The sequence below is a fragment of the Heterodontus francisci genome, chromosome 46 (genome assembly GCF_036365525.1).
Source record: "Heterodontus francisci isolate sHetFra1 chromosome 46, sHetFra1.hap1, whole genome shotgun sequence".
Classification (NCBI taxonomy): Eukaryota; Metazoa; Chordata; class Chondrichthyes; order Heterodontiformes; family Heterodontidae; genus Heterodontus; species Heterodontus francisci.
The window spans coordinates 10,895,799-10,914,469 of NC_090416.1; the positions used below are offsets into that span (position 1 = coordinate 10,895,799).

General features: G+C 45.6%; 2 protein-coding genes across 6 annotated transcripts in view; one reads left to right on the plus strand and one right to left on the minus strand.

Annotated features, from left to right (window-relative positions):
• The window catches only part of LOC137356817 (tripartite motif-containing protein 46-like), a 113,662-nt gene that overhangs the window by 68,434 nt on the left and 26,557 nt on the right, over nucleotides 1–18,671 (minus strand). For 4 of the 5 annotated variants that reach the window (XM_068022621.1, XM_068022614.1, XM_068022613.1 and 1 more), the window contains one exon: nucleotides 10,335–10,478. The exons of the other annotated variant lie outside the window; for it this stretch is intronic. In XM_068022621.1, the coding sequence (XP_067878722.1) occupies nucleotides 10,335–10,440 (106 nt within the window). In that variant the 5' untranslated portion in view covers nucleotides 10,441–10,478. The remainder of the gene's footprint in view (nucleotides 1–10,334; nucleotides 10,479–18,671) is intronic. 5 annotated transcript variants of the gene reach the window in all.
• The window catches only part of dpm3 (dolichyl-phosphate mannosyltransferase subunit 3, regulatory), a 68,857-nt gene that overhangs the window by 17,490 nt on the left and 32,696 nt on the right, over nucleotides 1–18,671 (plus strand). The window lies entirely within an intron of this gene.

Genomic DNA, 18,671 nt, shown 5'->3' on the forward strand with positions numbered 1-18,671 from the left:
ACGGTGTGTTATATATTATATACAGGAGTGTTATAGCCAGTGACACACGGTGTGTTATATATTATATACAGGAGTGTTATAGCCAGTGACACACGGTGTGTTATATATTATATACAGGAGTGTTATAGCCAGTGACACACGGTGTGTTATATATTAGATACAGGAGTGTTAGAGCCAGTGACACACGGTGTGTTATATATTATATACAGGAGTGTTATAGCCACTGACACACGGTGTGTTATATATTATATACAGGAGTGTTATAGCCAGTGACACACGGTGTGTTATATATTATATACAGGAGTGTTATAGCCAGTGACACACGGTGTGTTATATATTATATACAGGAGTGTTAGAGCCAGTGACACACGGTGTGTTATATATTATATACAGGAGTGTTATAGCCAGTGACGGACAGTGTGTTATATATTATATACAGGAGTGTTAGAGCCAGTGACACACGGTGTGTTATATATTATATACAGGAGTGTTATAGCCAGTGACGGACAGTGTGTTATATATTATATACAGGAGTGTTAGAGCCAGTGACACACGGTGTGTTATATATTATATACAGGAGTGTTATAGCCAGTGACACACGGTGTGTTATATATTATATATAGGAGTGTTATAGCCAGTGACACACGGTGTGTTATATATTATATGCAGGAGTGTTAGAGCCAGTGACACACGGTGTGTTATATATTATATACAGGAGTGTTAGAGCCAGTGACACACGGTGTGTTATATATTATATACAGGAGTGTTATAGCCAGTGACACACGGTGTGTTATATATTATATACAGGAGTGTTAGAGCCAGTGACACACGGTGTGTTATATATTATATACAGGAGTGTTATAGCCAATGACACACGGTGTGTAATATAATATATACAGGAGTGTTATAACCAGTGACACACGGTGTGTTATATAATATATACAGGAGTGTTATAGCCAGTGACACACGGTGTGTTATATATTATATACAGGAGTGTTATCGCCAGTGACACACGGTGTGTTATATATTATATACAGGAGTGTTATAGCCAGTGACACACGGTGTGTAATATAATATATACAGGAGTGTTATAGCCAGTGACACACGGTGTGTTATATATTATATACAGGAGTGTTATAGCCAGTGACACACGGTGTGTTATATATTATATACAGGAGTGTTATAGCCAGTGACAGACGGTGTGTTATATATTGTATACAGGAGTGTTATAGCCAGTGACACACGGTGTGTTATATATTATATACAGGAGTGTTATAGCCAGTGACACACGGTGTGTTATATATTATATACAGGAGGGTTAGAGCCAGTGACACACGGTGTGTTATATATTATATACAGGAGTGTTAGAGCCAGTGACACACGGTGTGTTATATATTATATACAGGAGTGTGATAGCCAATGACACACGGTGTGTTATATAATATATACAGGAGTGTTATAGCCAGTGACACACGGTGTGTTATATATTATATACAGGAGTGTTATAGCCAGTGACACACGGTGTGTTATATATTATATACAGGAGTGTTATAGCCAGTGACACACGGTGTGTTATATATTATATACAGGAGTGTTATAGCCAGTGACACACGGTGTGTTATATATTATATACAGGAGTGTTATAGCCAGTGACACACGGTGTGTTATATATTATATACAGGAGTGTTATAGCCAGTGACACACGGTGTGTTATATATTATATACAGGAGTGTTATAGCCAGTGACACACGGTGTGTTATATATTATATACAGGAGTGTTATAGCCAGTGACACACGGTGTGTTATATATTATATGCAGGAGGGTTAGAGCCAGTGACACACGGTGTGTTATATAATATATACAGGAGTGTTATAGCCAGTGACACACGGTGTGTTATATATTATATACAGGAGTGTTATAGCCAGTGACACACGGTGTGTTATATATTATATACAGGAGTGTTATAGCCAGTGACACACGGTGTGTTATATATTATATACAGGAGTGTTATAGCCAGTGACACACGGTGTGTTATATATTATATACAGGAGTGTTATAGCCAATGACACACGGTGTGTTATATATTAGATACAGGAGTGTTAGAGCCAGTGACACACGGTGTGTTATATATTATATACAGGAGTGTTATAGCCACTGACACACGGTGTGTTATATATTATATACAGGAGTGTTATAGCCAGTAACACACGGTGTGTTATATATTATATACAGGAGTGTTATAGCCAGTGACACACGGTGTGTTATATATTATATACAGGAGTGTTAGAGCCAGTGACACACGGTGTGTTATATATTATATACAGGAGTGTTATAGCCAGTGACGGACAGTGTGTTATATATTATATACAGGAGTGTTAGAGCCAGTGACACACGGTGTGTTATATATTATATACAGGAGTGTTATAGCCAGTGACGGACAGTGTGTTATATATTATATACAGGAGTGTTAGAGCCAGTGACACACGGTGTGTTATATATTATATACAGGAGTGTTATAGCCAGTGACACACGGTGTGTTATATATTATATACAGGAGTGTTATAGCCAGTGACACACGGTGTGTTATATATTATATGCAGGAGTGTTAGAGCCAGTGACACACGGTGTGTTATATATTATATACAGGAGTGTTAGAGCCAGTGACACACGGTGTGTTATATATTATATACAGGAGTGTTATAGCCAGTGACACACGGTGTGTTATATATTATATACAGGAGTGTTATAGCCAGTGACACACGGTGTGTTATATATTATATACAGGAGTGTTAGAGCCAGTGACACACGGTGTGTTATATATTATATACAGGAGTGTTAGAGCCAGTGACACACGGTGTGTTATATGTTATATACAGGAGTGTTATAGCCAGTGACACACGGTGTGTTATATATTATATACAGGAGTGTTAGAGCCAGTGACACACGGTGTGTTATATATTATATACAGGAGTGTTATAGCCAATGACACACGGTGTGTTATATATTATATACAGGAGTGTTATAGCCAGTGACACACGGTGTGTTATATATTATATACAGGAGTGTTATAGCCAGTGACACACGGTGTGTTATATATTATATACAGGAGTGTTATAGCCAGTGACACACGGTGTGTTATATATTATATACAGGAGTGTTATAGCCAGTGACACACGGTGTGTTATATATTATATACAGGAGTGTTATAGCCAATGACACACGGTGTGTTATATATTAGATACAGGAGTGTTAGAGCCAGTGACACACGGTGTGTTATATATTATATACAGGAGTGTTATAGCCACTGACACACGGTGTGTTATATATTATATACAGGAGTGTTATAGCCAGTGACACACGGTGTGTTATATATTATATACAGGAGTGTTATAGCCAGTGACACACGGTGTGTTATATATTATATACAGGAGTGTTAGAGCCAGTGACACACGGTGTGTTATATATTATATACAGGAGTGTTATAGCCAGTGACGGACAGTGTGTTATATATTATATACAGGAGTGTTAGAGCCAGTGACACACGGTGTGTTATATATTATATACAGGAGTGTTATAGCCAGTGACGGACAGTGTGTTATATATTATATACAGGAGTGTTAGAGCCAGTGACACACGGTGTGTTATATATTATATACAGGAGTGTTATAGCCAGTGACACACGGTGTGTTATATATTATATATAGGAGTGTTATAGCCAGTGACACACGGTGTGTTATATATTATATGCAGGAGTGTTAGAGCCAGTGACACACGGTGTGTTATATATTATATACAGGAGTGTTAGAGCCAGTGACACACGGTGTGTTATATATTATATACAGGAGTGTTATAGCCAGTGACACACGGTGTGTTATATATTATATACAGGAGTGTTAGAGCCAGTGACACACGGTGTGTTATATATTATATACAGGAGTGTTATAGCCAATGACACACGGTGTGTAATATAATATATACAGGAGTGTTATAACCAGTGACACACGGTGTGTTATATAATATATACAGGAGTGTTATAGCCAGTGACACACGGTGTGTTATATATTATATACAGGAGTGTTATCGCCAGTGACACACGGTGTGTTATATATTATATACAGGAGTGTTATAGCCAGTGACACACGGTGTGTAATATAATATATACAGGAGTGTTATAGCCAGTGACACACGGTGTGTTATATATTATATACAGGAGTGTTATAGCCAGTGACACACGGTGTGTTATATATTATATACAGGAGTGTTATAGCCAGTGACAGACGGTGTGTTATATATTATATGCAGGAGTGTTAGAGCCAGTGACACACGGTGTGTTATATATTATATACAGGAGTGTTAGAGCCAGTGACACACGGTGTGTTATATATTATATACAGGAGTGTTATAGCCAGTGACGGACAGTGTGTTATATATTATATACAGGAGTGTTAGAGCCAGTGACACACGGTGTGTTATATATTATATACAGGAGTGTTATAGCCAGTGACGGACAGTGTGTTATATATTATATACAGGAGTGTTAGAGCCAGTGACACACGGTGTGTTATATATTATATACAGGAGTGTTATAGCCAGTGACACACGGTGTGTTATATATTATATACAGGAGTGTTATAGCCAGTGACACACGGTGTGTTATATATTATATGCAGGAGTGTTAGAGCCAGTGACACACGGTGTGTTATATATTATATACAGGAGTGTTAGAGCCAGTGACACACGGTGTGTTATATATTATATACAGGAGTGTTATAGCCAGTGACACACGGTGTGTTATATATTATATACAGGAGTGTTATAGCCAGTGACACACGGTGTGTTATATATTATATACAGGAGTGTTAGAGCCAGTGACACACGGTGTGTTATATATTATATACAGGAGTGTTAGAGCCAGTGACACACGGTGTGTTATATGTTATATACAGGAGTGTTATAGCCAGTGACACACGGTGTGTTATATATTATATACAGGAGTGTTAGAGCCAGTGACACACGGTGTGTTATATATTATATACAGGAGTGTTATAGCCAATGACACACGGTGTGTTATATATTATATACAGGAGTGTTATAGCCAGTGACACACGGTGTGTTATATATTATATACAGGAGTGTTATAGCCAGTGACACACGGTGTGTTATATATTATATACAGGAGTGTTATAGCCAGTGACACACGGTGTGTTATATATTATATACAGGAGTGTTATAGCCAGTGACACACGGTGTGTTATATATTATATACAGGAGTGTTATAGCCAATGACACACGGTGTGTTATATATTAGATACAGGAGTGTTAGAGCCAGTGACACACGGTGTGTTATATATTATATACAGGAGTGTTATAGCCACTGACACACGGTGTGTTATATATTATATACAGGAGTGTTATAGCCAGTGACACACGGTGTGTTATATATTATATACAGGAGTGTTATAGCCAGTGACACACGGTGTGTTATATATTATATACAGGAGTGTTAGAGCCAGTGACACACGGTGTGTTATATATTATATACAGGAGTGTTATAGCCAGTGACGGACAGTGTGTTATATATTATATACAGGAGTGTTAGAGCCAGTGACACACGGTGTGTTATATATTATATACAGGAGTGTTATAGCCAGTGACGGACAGTGTGTTATATATTATATACAGGAGTGTTAGAGCCAGTGACACACGGTGTGTTATATATTATATACAGGAGTGTTATAGCCAGTGACACACGGTGTGTTATATATTATATATAGGAGTGTTATAGCCAGTGACACACGGTGTGTTATATATTATATGCAGGAGTGTTAGAGCCAGTGACACACGGTGTGTTATATATTATATACAGGAGTGTTAGAGCCAGTGACACACGGTGTGTTATATATTATATACAGGAGTGTTATAGCCAGTGACACACGGTGTGTTATATATTATATACAGGAGTGTTAGAGCCAGTGACACACGGTGTGTTATATATTATATACAGGAGTGTTATAGCCAATGACACACGGTGTGTAATATAATATATACAGGAGTGTTATAACCAGTGACACACGGTGTGTTATATAATATATACAGGAGTGTTATAGCCAGTGACACACGGTGTGTTATATATTATATACAGGAGTGTTATCGCCAGTGACACACGGTGTGTTATATATTATATACAGGAGTGTTATAGCCAGTGACACACGGTGTGTAATATAATATATACAGGAGTGTTATAGCCAGTGACACACGGTGTGTTATATATTATATACAGGAGTGTTATAGCCAGTGACACACGGTGTGTTATATATTATATACAGGAGTGTTATAGCCAGTGACAGACGGTGTGTTATATATTGTATACAGGAGTGTTATAGCCAGTGACACACGGTGTGTTATATATTATATACAGGAGTGTTATAGCCAGTGACACACGGTGTGTTATATATTATATACAGGAGGGTTAGAGCCAGTGACACACGGTGTGTTATATATTATATACAGGAGTGTTAGAGCCAGTGACACACGGTGTGTTATATATTATATACAGGAGTGTGATAGCCAATGACACACGGTGTGTTATATAATATATACAGGAGTGTTATAGCCAGTGACACACGGTGTGTTATATATTATATACAGGAGTGTTATAGCCAGTGACACACGGTGTGTTATATATTATATACAGGAGTGTTATAGCCAGTGACACACGGTGTGTTATATATTATATACAGGAGTGTTATAGCCAGTGACACACGGTGTGTTATATATTATATACAGGAGTGTTATAGCCAGTGACACACGGTGTGTTATATATTATATACAGGAGTGTTATAGCCAGTGACACACGGTGTGTTATATATTATATACAGGAGTGTTATAGCCAGTGACACACGGTGTGTTATATATTATATACAGGAGTGTTATAGCCAGTGACACACGGTGTGTTATATATTATATGCAGGAGGGTTAGAGCCAGTGACACACGGTGTGTTATATAATATATACACGAGTGTTATAGCCAGTGACACACGGTGTGTTATATATTATATACAGGAGTGTTATAGCCAGTGACACACGGTGTGTTATATATTATATACAGGAGTGTTATAGCCAGTGACACACGGTGTGTTATATATTATATACAGGAGTGTTATAGCCAGTGACACACGGTGTGTTATATATTATATACAGGAGTGTTATAGCCAATGACACACGGTGTGTTATATATTAGATACAGGAGTGTTAGAGCCAGTGACACACGGTGTGTTATATATTATATACAGGAGTGTTATAGCCACTGACACACGGTGTGTTATATATTATATACAGGAGTGTTATAGCCAGTAACACACGGTGTGTTATATATTATATACAGGAGTGTTATAGCCAGTGACACACGGTGTGTTATATATTATATACAGGAGTGTTAGAGCCAGTGACACACGGTGTGTTATATATTATATACAGGAGTGTTATAGCCAGTGACGGACAGTGTGTTATATATTATATACAGGAGTGTTAGAGCCAGTGACACACGGTGTGTTATATATTATATACAGGAGTGTTATAGCCAGTGACGGACAGTGTGTTATATATTATATACAGGAGTGTTAGAGCCAGTGACACACGGTGTGTTATATATTATATACAGGAGTGTTATAGCCAGTGACACACGGTGTGTTATATATTATATACAGGAGTGTTATAGCCAGTGACACACGGTGTGTTATATATTATATGCAGGAGTGTTAGAGCCAGTGACACACGGTGTGTTATATATTATATACAGGAGTGTTAGAGCCAGTGACACACGGTGTGTTATATATTATATACAGGAGTGTTATAGCCAATGACACACGGTGTGTTATATATTATATACAGGAGTGTTATAGCCAGTGACACACGGTGTGTTATATATTATATACAGGAGTGTTAGAGCCAGTGACACACGGTGTGTTATATATTATATACAGGAGTGTTAGAGCCAGTGACACACGGTGTGTTATATGTTATATACAGGAGTGTTATAGCCAGTGACACACGGTGTGTTATATATTATATACAGGAGTGTTAGAGCCAGTGACACACGGTGTGTTATATATTATATACAGGAGTGTTATAGCCAGTGACACACGGTGTGTTATATATTATATACAGGAGTGTTAGAGCCAGTGACACACGGTGTGTTATATATTATATACAGGAGTGTTATAGCCAGTGACACACGGTGTGTTATATATTATATACAGGAGTGTTATAGCCAGTGACACACGGTGTGTTATATATTATATACAGGAGTGTTAGAGCCAGTGACACACGGTGTGTTATATGTTATATACAGGAGTGTTATCGCCAGTGACACACGGTGTGTTATATATTATATTCAGGAGTGTTATAGCCAGTGACACACGGTGTGTTATATATTATATACAGGAGTGTTGTAGCCAGTGACACACGGTGTGTTATATATTATATACAGGAGTGTTATAGCCAGTGACACACAGTGTGTTAATTATGATAGTCACAGGGAATACCCTCCATAAGAAAACCATTTGATATGGATTTGCCTTCACTTAGTGCCTCATCCCATGAATATTTCAACGTGTCACTTTATGAAATAAACTGCTCGTTGCCTCAAGCAAACAAAGTGAGATTAATGACCAGTTAATCCCCTTCTTTTGATGGTGCTGTTTGGGAGATAAATAGTGGTACAAGAAAATTCCCTTTTAAACAAGAACAACCTGCATTTAGATAGCACCTTCAACATAGGAAAACGTCCCAAGGTGCTTCACAGGTTTGACACCGCGCCACTTTAGAACAGGTGAGCAAAGCTTAGTCGAAGAGGTAGGTTTTAGGGATCCTCTTAAAGGAGGGCGGGTCTAGAGAGTGCAGTACTGTCGGAGGTGCCGTCTTTCGGATGAGACGTTAAACCGAGGACCCATCTGCCCTCTCAGGTGGATGTAAAAGATCCCTCGGCCACTATTGGAAGATTGGTGGTGGGGTGGGAGTTCTCTCCGGTGCCCTGCGGCCCAGCAATTATCCCTCCCCTCAACCGACATCACTGATTATCTGGTCATTTATCGCATATGCTGTTTGTGGGATCTTGCTGTGCGCAGATTGGCTGCTGCGTCTCCTACGTTACAACAGTGACCACGCTGCGAAGTGGGTTGGGATGTCCGGATGTTGGGAACGGCACTGTCGAATTGCAAGTCTCTTTTTTTTTGGGGGGGGGGGGGGCGGGGGCATTGCGAGGAAGGGAATGTCGGTGGGAAGCGGCTGTGATTCTTCCTGTAGTTCAATAGCACGTGAAGTGCAGCTGGATGGGTGGGAAGAGGGGGCGGTGGACGGACGATTAAAAACTTGCCAAACGTGGAGGGAAGTGTCCCTTTAACTGATAACCCCGGTTCAACCCCATCAAAGTTGTGTGAAAGGCCCATTAATGCGGTGTCGGGCTGCTGGAATTGTCGCAGGCCTTGTTTACCCAGCCGTGACGCCCGACCCCAGGGGGTCAACCCCTGCGTCCCCCACCTCCTGAAAGCCGATCCTGAAACTCATTAGTTGAGGGCAGCGATAAGGGAAGGTCAGTGGGGGAGGGGTCACGACCTTTGCCCTTCATTTATTTCGAAGGGCCACTGCACCCTCGGAATCCCTGCAGAAGGCACTGATTAAAAAGGCTTAAACTGGTCACTCATTGCTGCCAGCATTAATTCCTCCTCTGATCTTCCCCCTCTCTCTCTCTCTCTCTCTCCACAGCCCCGGCCCTACGGGGATAGGTGCTCACTGTTGGAATGGAGCTCCAGCATGCCAATGGGTCACAGTCTTTCCCCCCCCCAGTCCCTCACTCTCTCTGACTGTGTATGTCTGTCTGTCAGTCTCTCTCTCTGTCTGTCTCTTTGTTTCTCTCTATTTATCTCTCTTGCTCTTTATCTCTCCCCTTCCCTCTGCCTCCCCCCCCCCCTCACCTCTGCCTCCCCCCCCTTCACCTCTATTCCTCTCTCTCCACCTTCTTCTGTCTCTCCCTGTGTCTCTCACTTTCTCTCCACCTCTCTGTCTCTCCCTCTCTGTCTCTGTCTCTATTCTATTGATCATAATCTGGTCAGTTCTCCTCTGAACTTCCCCGCCCTGTTGCTCCTACCGTCCCAGTCTCCGGTCCTACACACTCTGCACAGTGGGGATTGGGTCACCCTAAATCCCGGTACTGAGGCTTAAACCCACAATCTTCGAAACCAGACCTTCCTCAATCCAAATGATAAACCTCTCCACTTAGGAGTGGACGGACTCTGTTGGCACTCCACAGTCTATTCTATCTCATCGTTGCACTGACCTGAGCCCTGGCACAGTGGGCGAAGCTCTTGCTCCTGCATCAGAAGGTTGTGGATCCAAATCCTGCTCCAGGGACAGAGGGAGTGCTGCACTGTTGGAGGTGCCATTTTTCAGCTGAGATGTTGAACTGAGGCCCCCAGCTGCCCTATCGGGTAGATATAAAAGATCATAAGACTGTTATTGGAAGAAGGGTGGGGAGTTCTCCTTAGGGCAGTATTTATCCATCAAACAACATTGCTAAAAGCAGATGATCTGGGTCATTATCACATTGCTGTTTGTGGGAGCTTGCTGTGCACAAAATGGCTGCCTACATTACAGCAGTGACTACACTTTGAAGAGGGAACAGAGTAGACTCGGGCAGTAGAGAGGGGATTTCAGAAGGCCTTTGATAAGGTGCCACTCAAGAGATTTGGAGCATTGAGTGAAGTCAGGGGCTGAGTAATTGTTCGGAAGTTTTCCTATAGGTAGAAAGTCCCAATGCAATTCACAGACAGTTAAAAGTAGAGATTGGAGAAACAATAACTTGCATTTATATAGCACCTTTAACATAGTAACGCCTCCCAAGGTGCTTCACTGGAACATTATCAAACGAAGTTTGACCCCGAGCCACATAAGGAGATATTAGGGACAGACGACCAAAAGCTCGGTCAAAGAGGTCGGTTTTAAGGAGGGTCTTAAAGGAGAGAGAGGGAGGCGGAGAGGTTTAGGGAGGGCTTAGGGCCCCCAGGCAGCTGAAAGCACGGCCGCCAATGGCAGAGCGATGGGATTTGGGGGGGGGGGTGGGGGGCGTTGCGCAAGAGGCTGGAATTGGAAGAGCGCAGAGATTTGGGAGGGTTGCGGGGCTGGAGGAGGTACCAGAGATAGTGAGATCATAGAAGGATTTGAAAACGCGGATGAGAAGTTTATAATCGAGGTATTGCTTGACCCGACAGCCAATGTAGGTCAGCGAGCACAGGGGGCGATGGGTGGATGCGACCCGGTGCGAGCTAAGCCAGGTTTTGGATGAGCTGAAGTTTCCAGAGGGTGGAATGTGAGAGGCCGACCAGCAGTGTGTCGGAATAGTCAAGTCTAGAGGTAACGAAGACATGAATGAGGGTTTCAGCAGCAGATGAGCTGAGACAGGGGTGACATCGGCCAATGTGGCGCAAGTGTGTAGTTGGAAGCTCAGCTCGGGGTCAAATGTGACACCAAAGGTTGCGAACAGACTGGTTTAGCCTCAGGCAGTGGCCAGGGAGAGGGATGGAGTTGACGGAAATTTCCCCTTCATTCAGTGTTGTGTGTCGGACAAGCTGTTTAGACACAGAGGAGGGGTCAAGAGAGGTGGCGGGAGAGACGGATAAAAGACAGGAATTGGAGAAAGTGGGAGAGAGATGGATAGAGAGAGAGAATGAAGCAAACAAACTGAGGACAGATGGACGTTTCTGAACTCACAGGTGAAGCTCGGGCAGGTGAATGACCGGGGGCTGGTTTATTTTTAACCTGTGTGAAGGTTGTCCTGGTTCCATCTTGTACTTAGCCAGCCTAGTGCAACCATGACTCACCTTACTAACCACACTGATTAACAGTGCACCGTCTGTTCCCACAGTGATTACAGTTAACTGCATCACAGAAGGGCAGACACATGCAAGGTCAGAGGCCTGACACCAGTGCGGAGTTCTCCCAGCCCACTGACGCGTTCCCAGAGTGTCTCGATCTCAACTACTGGCCCGCCAGAGGGAAGGTTGTCCCGACGATTATCCCACACTTACACTGTCGCCCACAACCCCCAGACGTGCATTTCCGTAACGCCTTTCACCTCCTCGGGACGTCCCACGTCGCTTTTACAGCCAACGAAGAACTTCTTGAAGTGTGGTCGCTGTTGTCATGTGGGAAACACAGCAATCTGCGCACTGCAAGATCCCACAAACAAGCAATGTGATAACGACTCAGATCATCTGTTTTTTTTTTAAGTGATGTTGGTTTAGGGATAATATTGGGCCCCAGGACACCGGGGAGAACTCAATGGAGGAATGCACTGCGCCACGTGGTGCTGACCCAGGTAGACCGGAGATACCCAGATCCCATCACCTCCACACTTGCTTGACCCCCAGCAGGGTCAGGGTGTCTATCACTGAGCTAGGGTAGTGAGGACAGCAATCAACCTGGGGCCCTGTCACCACGTGGTGGCACAAATCTGGAGTGTGTCGGCATAGCTGGCAGCTGGGAACCAGGGTCAGCAATGGCTGTGATGCAGACATGGTTCAACAGTCCCAGTCAAGAGTTGAAGAACGTCCATTTGCGTGGGGCGCCTGAGCATGACTGGTGCCTGGACCCCAGTGAGAGTCAGTGTGTGGAACCCGTACCCCAGTGAGAGTCAGTGTGTGTGGAAGCTGTATCCCAGTGAGAGTCAGTGTGTGTGGAACTGTACCCCAGTGAGAGTCAGTGTGTGTGGAACCTGTACCCCAGTGAGAGTCAGTGTGTGTGGAACTGTACCCCAGTGAGAGTCAGTGTGTGTGGAACTGTACCCCAGTGAGAGTCAGTGTGTGTGGAACCCGTACCCCAGTGAGAGTCAGTGTGTGTGGAACTGTACCCCAGTGAGAGTCAGTGTGTGTGGAACTGTACCCCAGTGAGAGTCAGTGTGTGTGGAACCCGCACCCCAGTGAGAGTCAGTGTGTGTGGAACCCGTACCCCAGTGAGAGTCAGTGTGTGTGGAACTGTACCCCAGTGAGAGTCAGTGTGTGTGGAACCTGTAGCCCAGTGAGAGTCAGTGTGTGTGGAACTGTACCCCAGTGAGAGTCAGTGTGTGTGGAACCCGTACCCCAGTGAGAGTCAGTGTGTGTGGAACTGTACCCCAGTGAGAGTCAGTGTGTGTGGAACTGTACCCCAGTGAGAGTCAGTGTGTGTGGAACTGTACCCCAGTGAGAGTCAGTGTGTGTTAAACTGTACCCCAGTGAGAGTCAGTGTGTGTGGAACCCGTACCCCAGTGAAAGTCAGTGTGTGTGGAACTTTACCCCAGTGAGAGTCAGTGTGTGTTAAACTGTACCCCAGTGAGAGTCAGTGTGTGTGGAACTGTACCCCAGTGAGAGTCAGTGTGCGTGGAACTGTACCCCAGTGAGAGTCAGTGTGTGTGGAACTGTACCCCAGTGAGAGTCAGTGTGTGTGGAACCTGTACCCCAGTGAGAGTCAGTGTGTGTGGAACTGTACCCCAGTGAGAGTCAGTGTGTGTTAAACTACCCCAGTGACAGTCAGTGTGTGTGGAACTGTACCCCAGTGAGAGTCAGTGTGTGTGGAACCTGTACCCCAGTGAGAGTCAGTGTATGTGGAACCTGTACCCCAGTGAGAGTCAGTGTGTAGAACCTTACCCCAGTGAGAGTCAGTGTGTGTGGAACTGTACCGCAGTGAGAGTCAGTGTATGTGGAACCTGTACCCCAGTGAGAGTCAGTGTGTGTGGAACCCGTACCCCAGTGAGAGTCAGTGTGTGTGGAACTGTACCCCAGTGAGAGTCAGTGTGTGTTAAACTGTACCCCAGTGAGAGTCAGTGTGTGTGGAACCCGTACCCCAGTGAGAGTCAGTGTGTGTGGAACTGTACCCCAATGAGAGTCAGTGTGTGTTAAACTGTACCCCAGTGAGAGTCAGTGTGTGTGGAACTGTACCCCAGTGAGAGTCAGTGTGCGTGGAACTGTACCCCAGTGAGAGTCAGTGTGTGTGGAACTGTACCCCAGTGAGAGTCAGTGTGTGTGGAACTGTACCGCAGTGAGAGTCAGTGTATGTGGAACCTGTACCCCAGTGAGAGTCAGTGTGTGTGGAACCCGTACCCCAGTGAGAGTCAGTGTGTGTGGAACTGTACCCCAGTGAGAGTCAGTGTGTGTTAAACTGTACCCCAGTGAGAGTCAGTGTGTGTGGAACTGTACCCCAGTGAGAGTCAGTGTGTGTTAAACTGTACCCCAGTGAGAGTCAGTGTGTGTGGAACTGTACCCCAGTGAGAGTCAGTGTGCGTGGAACTGGACCCCAGTGAGAGTCAGTGTGTGTGGAACTGTACCCCAGTGAGAGTCAGTGTGTGTGGAACCTGTACCCCAGTGAGAGTCAGTGTGTGTTAAACTACCCCAGTGACAGTCAGTGTGTGTGGAACTGTACCCCAGTGAGAGTCAGTGTGTGTGGAACCTGTACCCCAGTGAGAGTCAGTGTATGTGGAACCTGTACCCCAGTGAGAGTCAGTGTGTCGAACCTGTACCCCAGTGAGAGTCAGTGTGTGTGGAACTGTACCCCAGTGAGAGTCAGTGTATGTGGAACCTGTACCCCAGTGAGAGTCAGTGTGTGTTAAACTACCCCAGTGAGAGTCAGTGTGTGTTAAACTACCCCAGTGACAGTCAGTGTGTGTGGAACTGTACCCCAGTGAGAGTCAGTGTGTGTGGAACCTGTACCCCAGTGAGAGTCAGTGTATGTGGAACCTGTACCCCAGTGAGAGTCAGTGTGTAGAACCTGTACCCCAGTGAGAGTCAGTGTGTGTGGAACCCGTACCCCAGCGAGAGTCAGTGTGTGTGGAACTGTACCCCAGTGAGAGTCAGTGTGTGTTAAACTGTACTCCAGTGAGAGTCAGTGTGTGTGGAACCCGTACCCCAGTGAGAGTCAGTGTGTGTGGAACTGTACCCCAGTGAGAGTCAGTGTGTGTTAAACTGTACCCCAGTGAGAGTCAGTGTGTGTGGAACTGTACCCCAGTGAGAGTCAGTGTGCGTGGAACTGTACCCCAGTGAGAGTCAGTGTGTGTGGAACTGTACCCCAGTGAGAGTCAGTGTGTGTGGAACTGTACCGCAGTGAGAGTCAGTGTATGTGGAACCTGTACCCCAGTGAGAGTCAGTGTGTGTGGAACCCGTACCCCAGTGAGAGTCAGTGTGTGTGGAACTGTACCCCAGTGAGAGTCAGTGTGTGTTAAACTGTACCCCAGTGAGAGTCAGTGTGTGTGGAACCCGTACCCCAGTGAGAGTCAGTGTGTGTGGAACTGTACCCCAGTGAGAGTCAGTGTGTGTTAAACTGTACCCCAGTGAGAGTCAGTGTGTGTGGAACTGTACCCCAGTGAGAGTCAGTGTGCGTGGAACTGTACCCCAGTGAGAGTCAGTGTGTGTGGAACTGTACCCCAGTGAGAGTCAGTGTGTGTGGAACCTGTACCCCAGTGAGAGTCAGTGTGTGTTAAACTACCCCAGTGACAGTCAGTGTGTGTGGAACTGTACCCCAGTGAGAGTCAGTGTGTGTGGAACCTGTACCCCAGTGAGAATCAGTGTATGTGGAACCTGTACCCCAGTGAGAGTCAGTGTGTCGAACCTGTACCCCAGTGAGAGTCAGTGTGTGTGGAACTGTACCCCAGTGAGAGTCAGTGTATGTGGAACCTGTACCCCAGTGAGAGTCAGTGTGTGTGGAACCCGTATCCCAGTGAGAGTCAGTGTGTGTGGAACTGTACCCCAATGAGAGTCAGTGTGTGTTAAACTGTACCCAAGTGAGAGTCATTGTGTGTGGAACTGTACCCCAGTGAAAGTCAGTGTGTGTGGAACCTGTACCCCAGTGAGAGTCAATGTATGTGGAACCTGTACCCCAGTGAGAGTCAGTGTGTAGAAACTGTACCCCAGTGAGAGTCAGTGTGTGTGGAACTGTACCCCAGTGAGAGTCAGTGTGTGTTCAACTGTACCCCAGTGAGAGTCAGTGTGTGTGGTACTGTACCCCAGTGAGAGTCAGTGTGTGTTAAACTGTACCCCAGTGAGAGTCAGTGTGTGTGGAACCCGTACCCCAGTGAGAGTCAGTGTGTGTGGAACTGTACCCCAGTGAGAGTCTGTGTGTGTGGAACCCGTATCCCAGTGAGAGTCAGTGTGTGTGGAACTGTACCCCAGTGAGAGTCAGTGTGTGTGGAACCTGTACCCCAGTGAGAGTCAGTGTATGTGGAACCTGTACCCCAGTGAGAGTCAGTGTGTAGAAACTGTACCCCAGTGAGAGTCAGTGTGTGTGGAACTGTACCCCAGTGAGAGTCAGTGTGTGTGGAACTGTACCCCAGTGAGAGTCAGTGTGTGTGGAACCCGTACCCCAGTGAGAGTCAGTGTGTGTGGAACTGTACCCCAGTGAGAGTCAGTGTGTGTGGAACTGTACCCCAGTGAGAGTCAGTGTGTGTGGAACCCGTACCCCAGTGAGAGTCAGTGTGTGTGGAACCCGTACCCCAGTGAGAGTCAGTGTGTGTGGAACTGTACCCCAGTGAGAGTCAGTGTGTGTGGAACCTGTAGCCCAGTGAGAGTCAGTGTGTGTGGAACTGTACCCCAGTGAGAGTCAGTGTGTGTGGAACCCGTACCCCAGTGAGAGTCAGTGTGTGTGGAACTGTACCCCAGTGAGAGTCAGTGTGTGTGGAACTGTACCCCAGTGAGAGTCAGTGTGTGTGGAACTGTACCCCAGTGAGAGTCAGTGTGTGTTAAACTGTACCCCAGTGAGAGTCAGTGTGTGTGGAACCCGTACCCCAGTGAAAGTCAGTGTGTGTGGAACTTTACCCCAGTGAGAGTCAGTGTGTGTTAAACTGTACCCCAGTGAGAGTCAGTGTGTGTGGAACTGTACCCCAGTGAGAGTCAGTGTGCGTGGAACTGTACCCCAGTGAGAGTCAGTGTGTGTGGAACTGTACCCCAGTGAGAGTCAGTGTGTGTGGAACCTGTACCCCAGTGAGAGTCAGTGTGTGTGGAACTGTACCCCAGTGAGAGTCAGTGTGTGTTAAACTACCCCAGTGACAGTCAGTGTGTGTGGAACTGTACCCCAGTGAGAGTCAGTGTGTGTGGAACCTGTACCCCAGTGAGAGTCAGTGTATGTGGAACCTGTACCCCAGTGAGAGTCAGTGTGTAGAACCTGTACCCCAGTGAGAGTCAGTGTGTGTGGAACTGTACCGCAGTGAGAGTCAGTGTATGTGGAACCTGTACCCCAGTGAGAGTCAGTGTGTGTGGAACCCGTACCCCAGTGAGAGTCAGTGTGTGTGGAACTGTACCCCAGTGAGAGTCAGTGTGTGTTAAACTGTACCCCAGTGAGAGTCAGTGTGTGTGGAACCCGTACCCCAGTGAGAGTCAGTGTGTGTGGAACTGTACCCCAGTGAGAGTCAGTGTGTGTTAAACTGTACCCCAGTGAGAGTCAGTGTGTGTGGAACTGTACCCCAGTGAGAGTCAGTGTGCGTGGAACTGTACCCCAGTGAGAGTCAGTGTGTGTGGAACTGTACCCCAGTGAGAGTCAGTGTGTGTGGAACTGTACCGCAGTGAGAGTCAGTGTATGTGGAACCTGTACCCCAGTGAGAGTCAGTGTGTGTGGAACCCGTACCCCAGTGAGAGTCAGTGTGTGTGGAACTGTACCCCAGTGAGAGTCAGTGTGTGTTAAACTGTACCCCAGTGAGAGTCAGTGTGTGTGGAACTGTACCCCAGTGAGAGTCAGTGTGTGTTAAACTGTACCCCAGTGAGAGTCAGTGTGTGTGGAACTGTACCCCAGTGAGAGTCAGTGTGCGTGGAACTGGACCCCAGTGAGAGTCAGTGTGTGTGGAACTGTACCCCAGTGAGAGTCAGTGTGTGTGGAACCTGTACCCCAGTGAGAGTCAGTGTGTGTTAAACTACCCCAGTGACAGTCAGTGTGTGTGGAACTGTACCCCAGTGAGAGTCAGTGTGTGTGGAACCTGTACCCCAGTGAGAGTCAGTGTATGTGGAACCTGTACCCCAGTGAGAGTCAGTGTGTCGAACCTGTACCCCAGTGAGAGTCAGTGTGTGTGGAACTGTACCCCAGTGAGAGTCAGTGTATGTGGAACCTGTACCCCAGTGAGAGTCAGTGTGTGTTAAACTACCCCAGTGAGAGTCAGTGTGTGTTAAACTACCCCAGTGACAGTCAGTGTGTGTGGAACTGTACCCCAGTGAGAGTCAGTGTGTGTGGAACCTGTACCCCAGTGAGAGTCAGTGTATGTGGAACCTGTACCCCAGTGAGAGTCAGTGTGTAGAACCTGTACCCCAGTGAGAGTCAGTGTGTGTGGAACCCGTACCCCAGCGAGAGTCAGTGTGTGTGGAACTGTACCCCAGTGAGAGTCAGTGTGTGTTAAACTGTACTCCAGTGAGAGTCAGTGTGTGTGGAACCCGTACCCCAGTGAGAGTCAGTGTGTGTGGAACTGTACCCCAGTGAGAGTCAGTGTGTGTTAAACTGTACCCCAGTGAGAGTCAGTGTGTGTGGAACTGTACCCCAGTGAGAGTCAGTGTGCGTGGAACTGTACCCCAGTGAGAGTCAGTGTGTGTGGAACTGTACCCCAGTGAGAGTCAGTGTGTGTGGAACTGTACCGCAGTGAGAGTCAGTGTATGTGGAACCTGTACCCCAGTGAGAG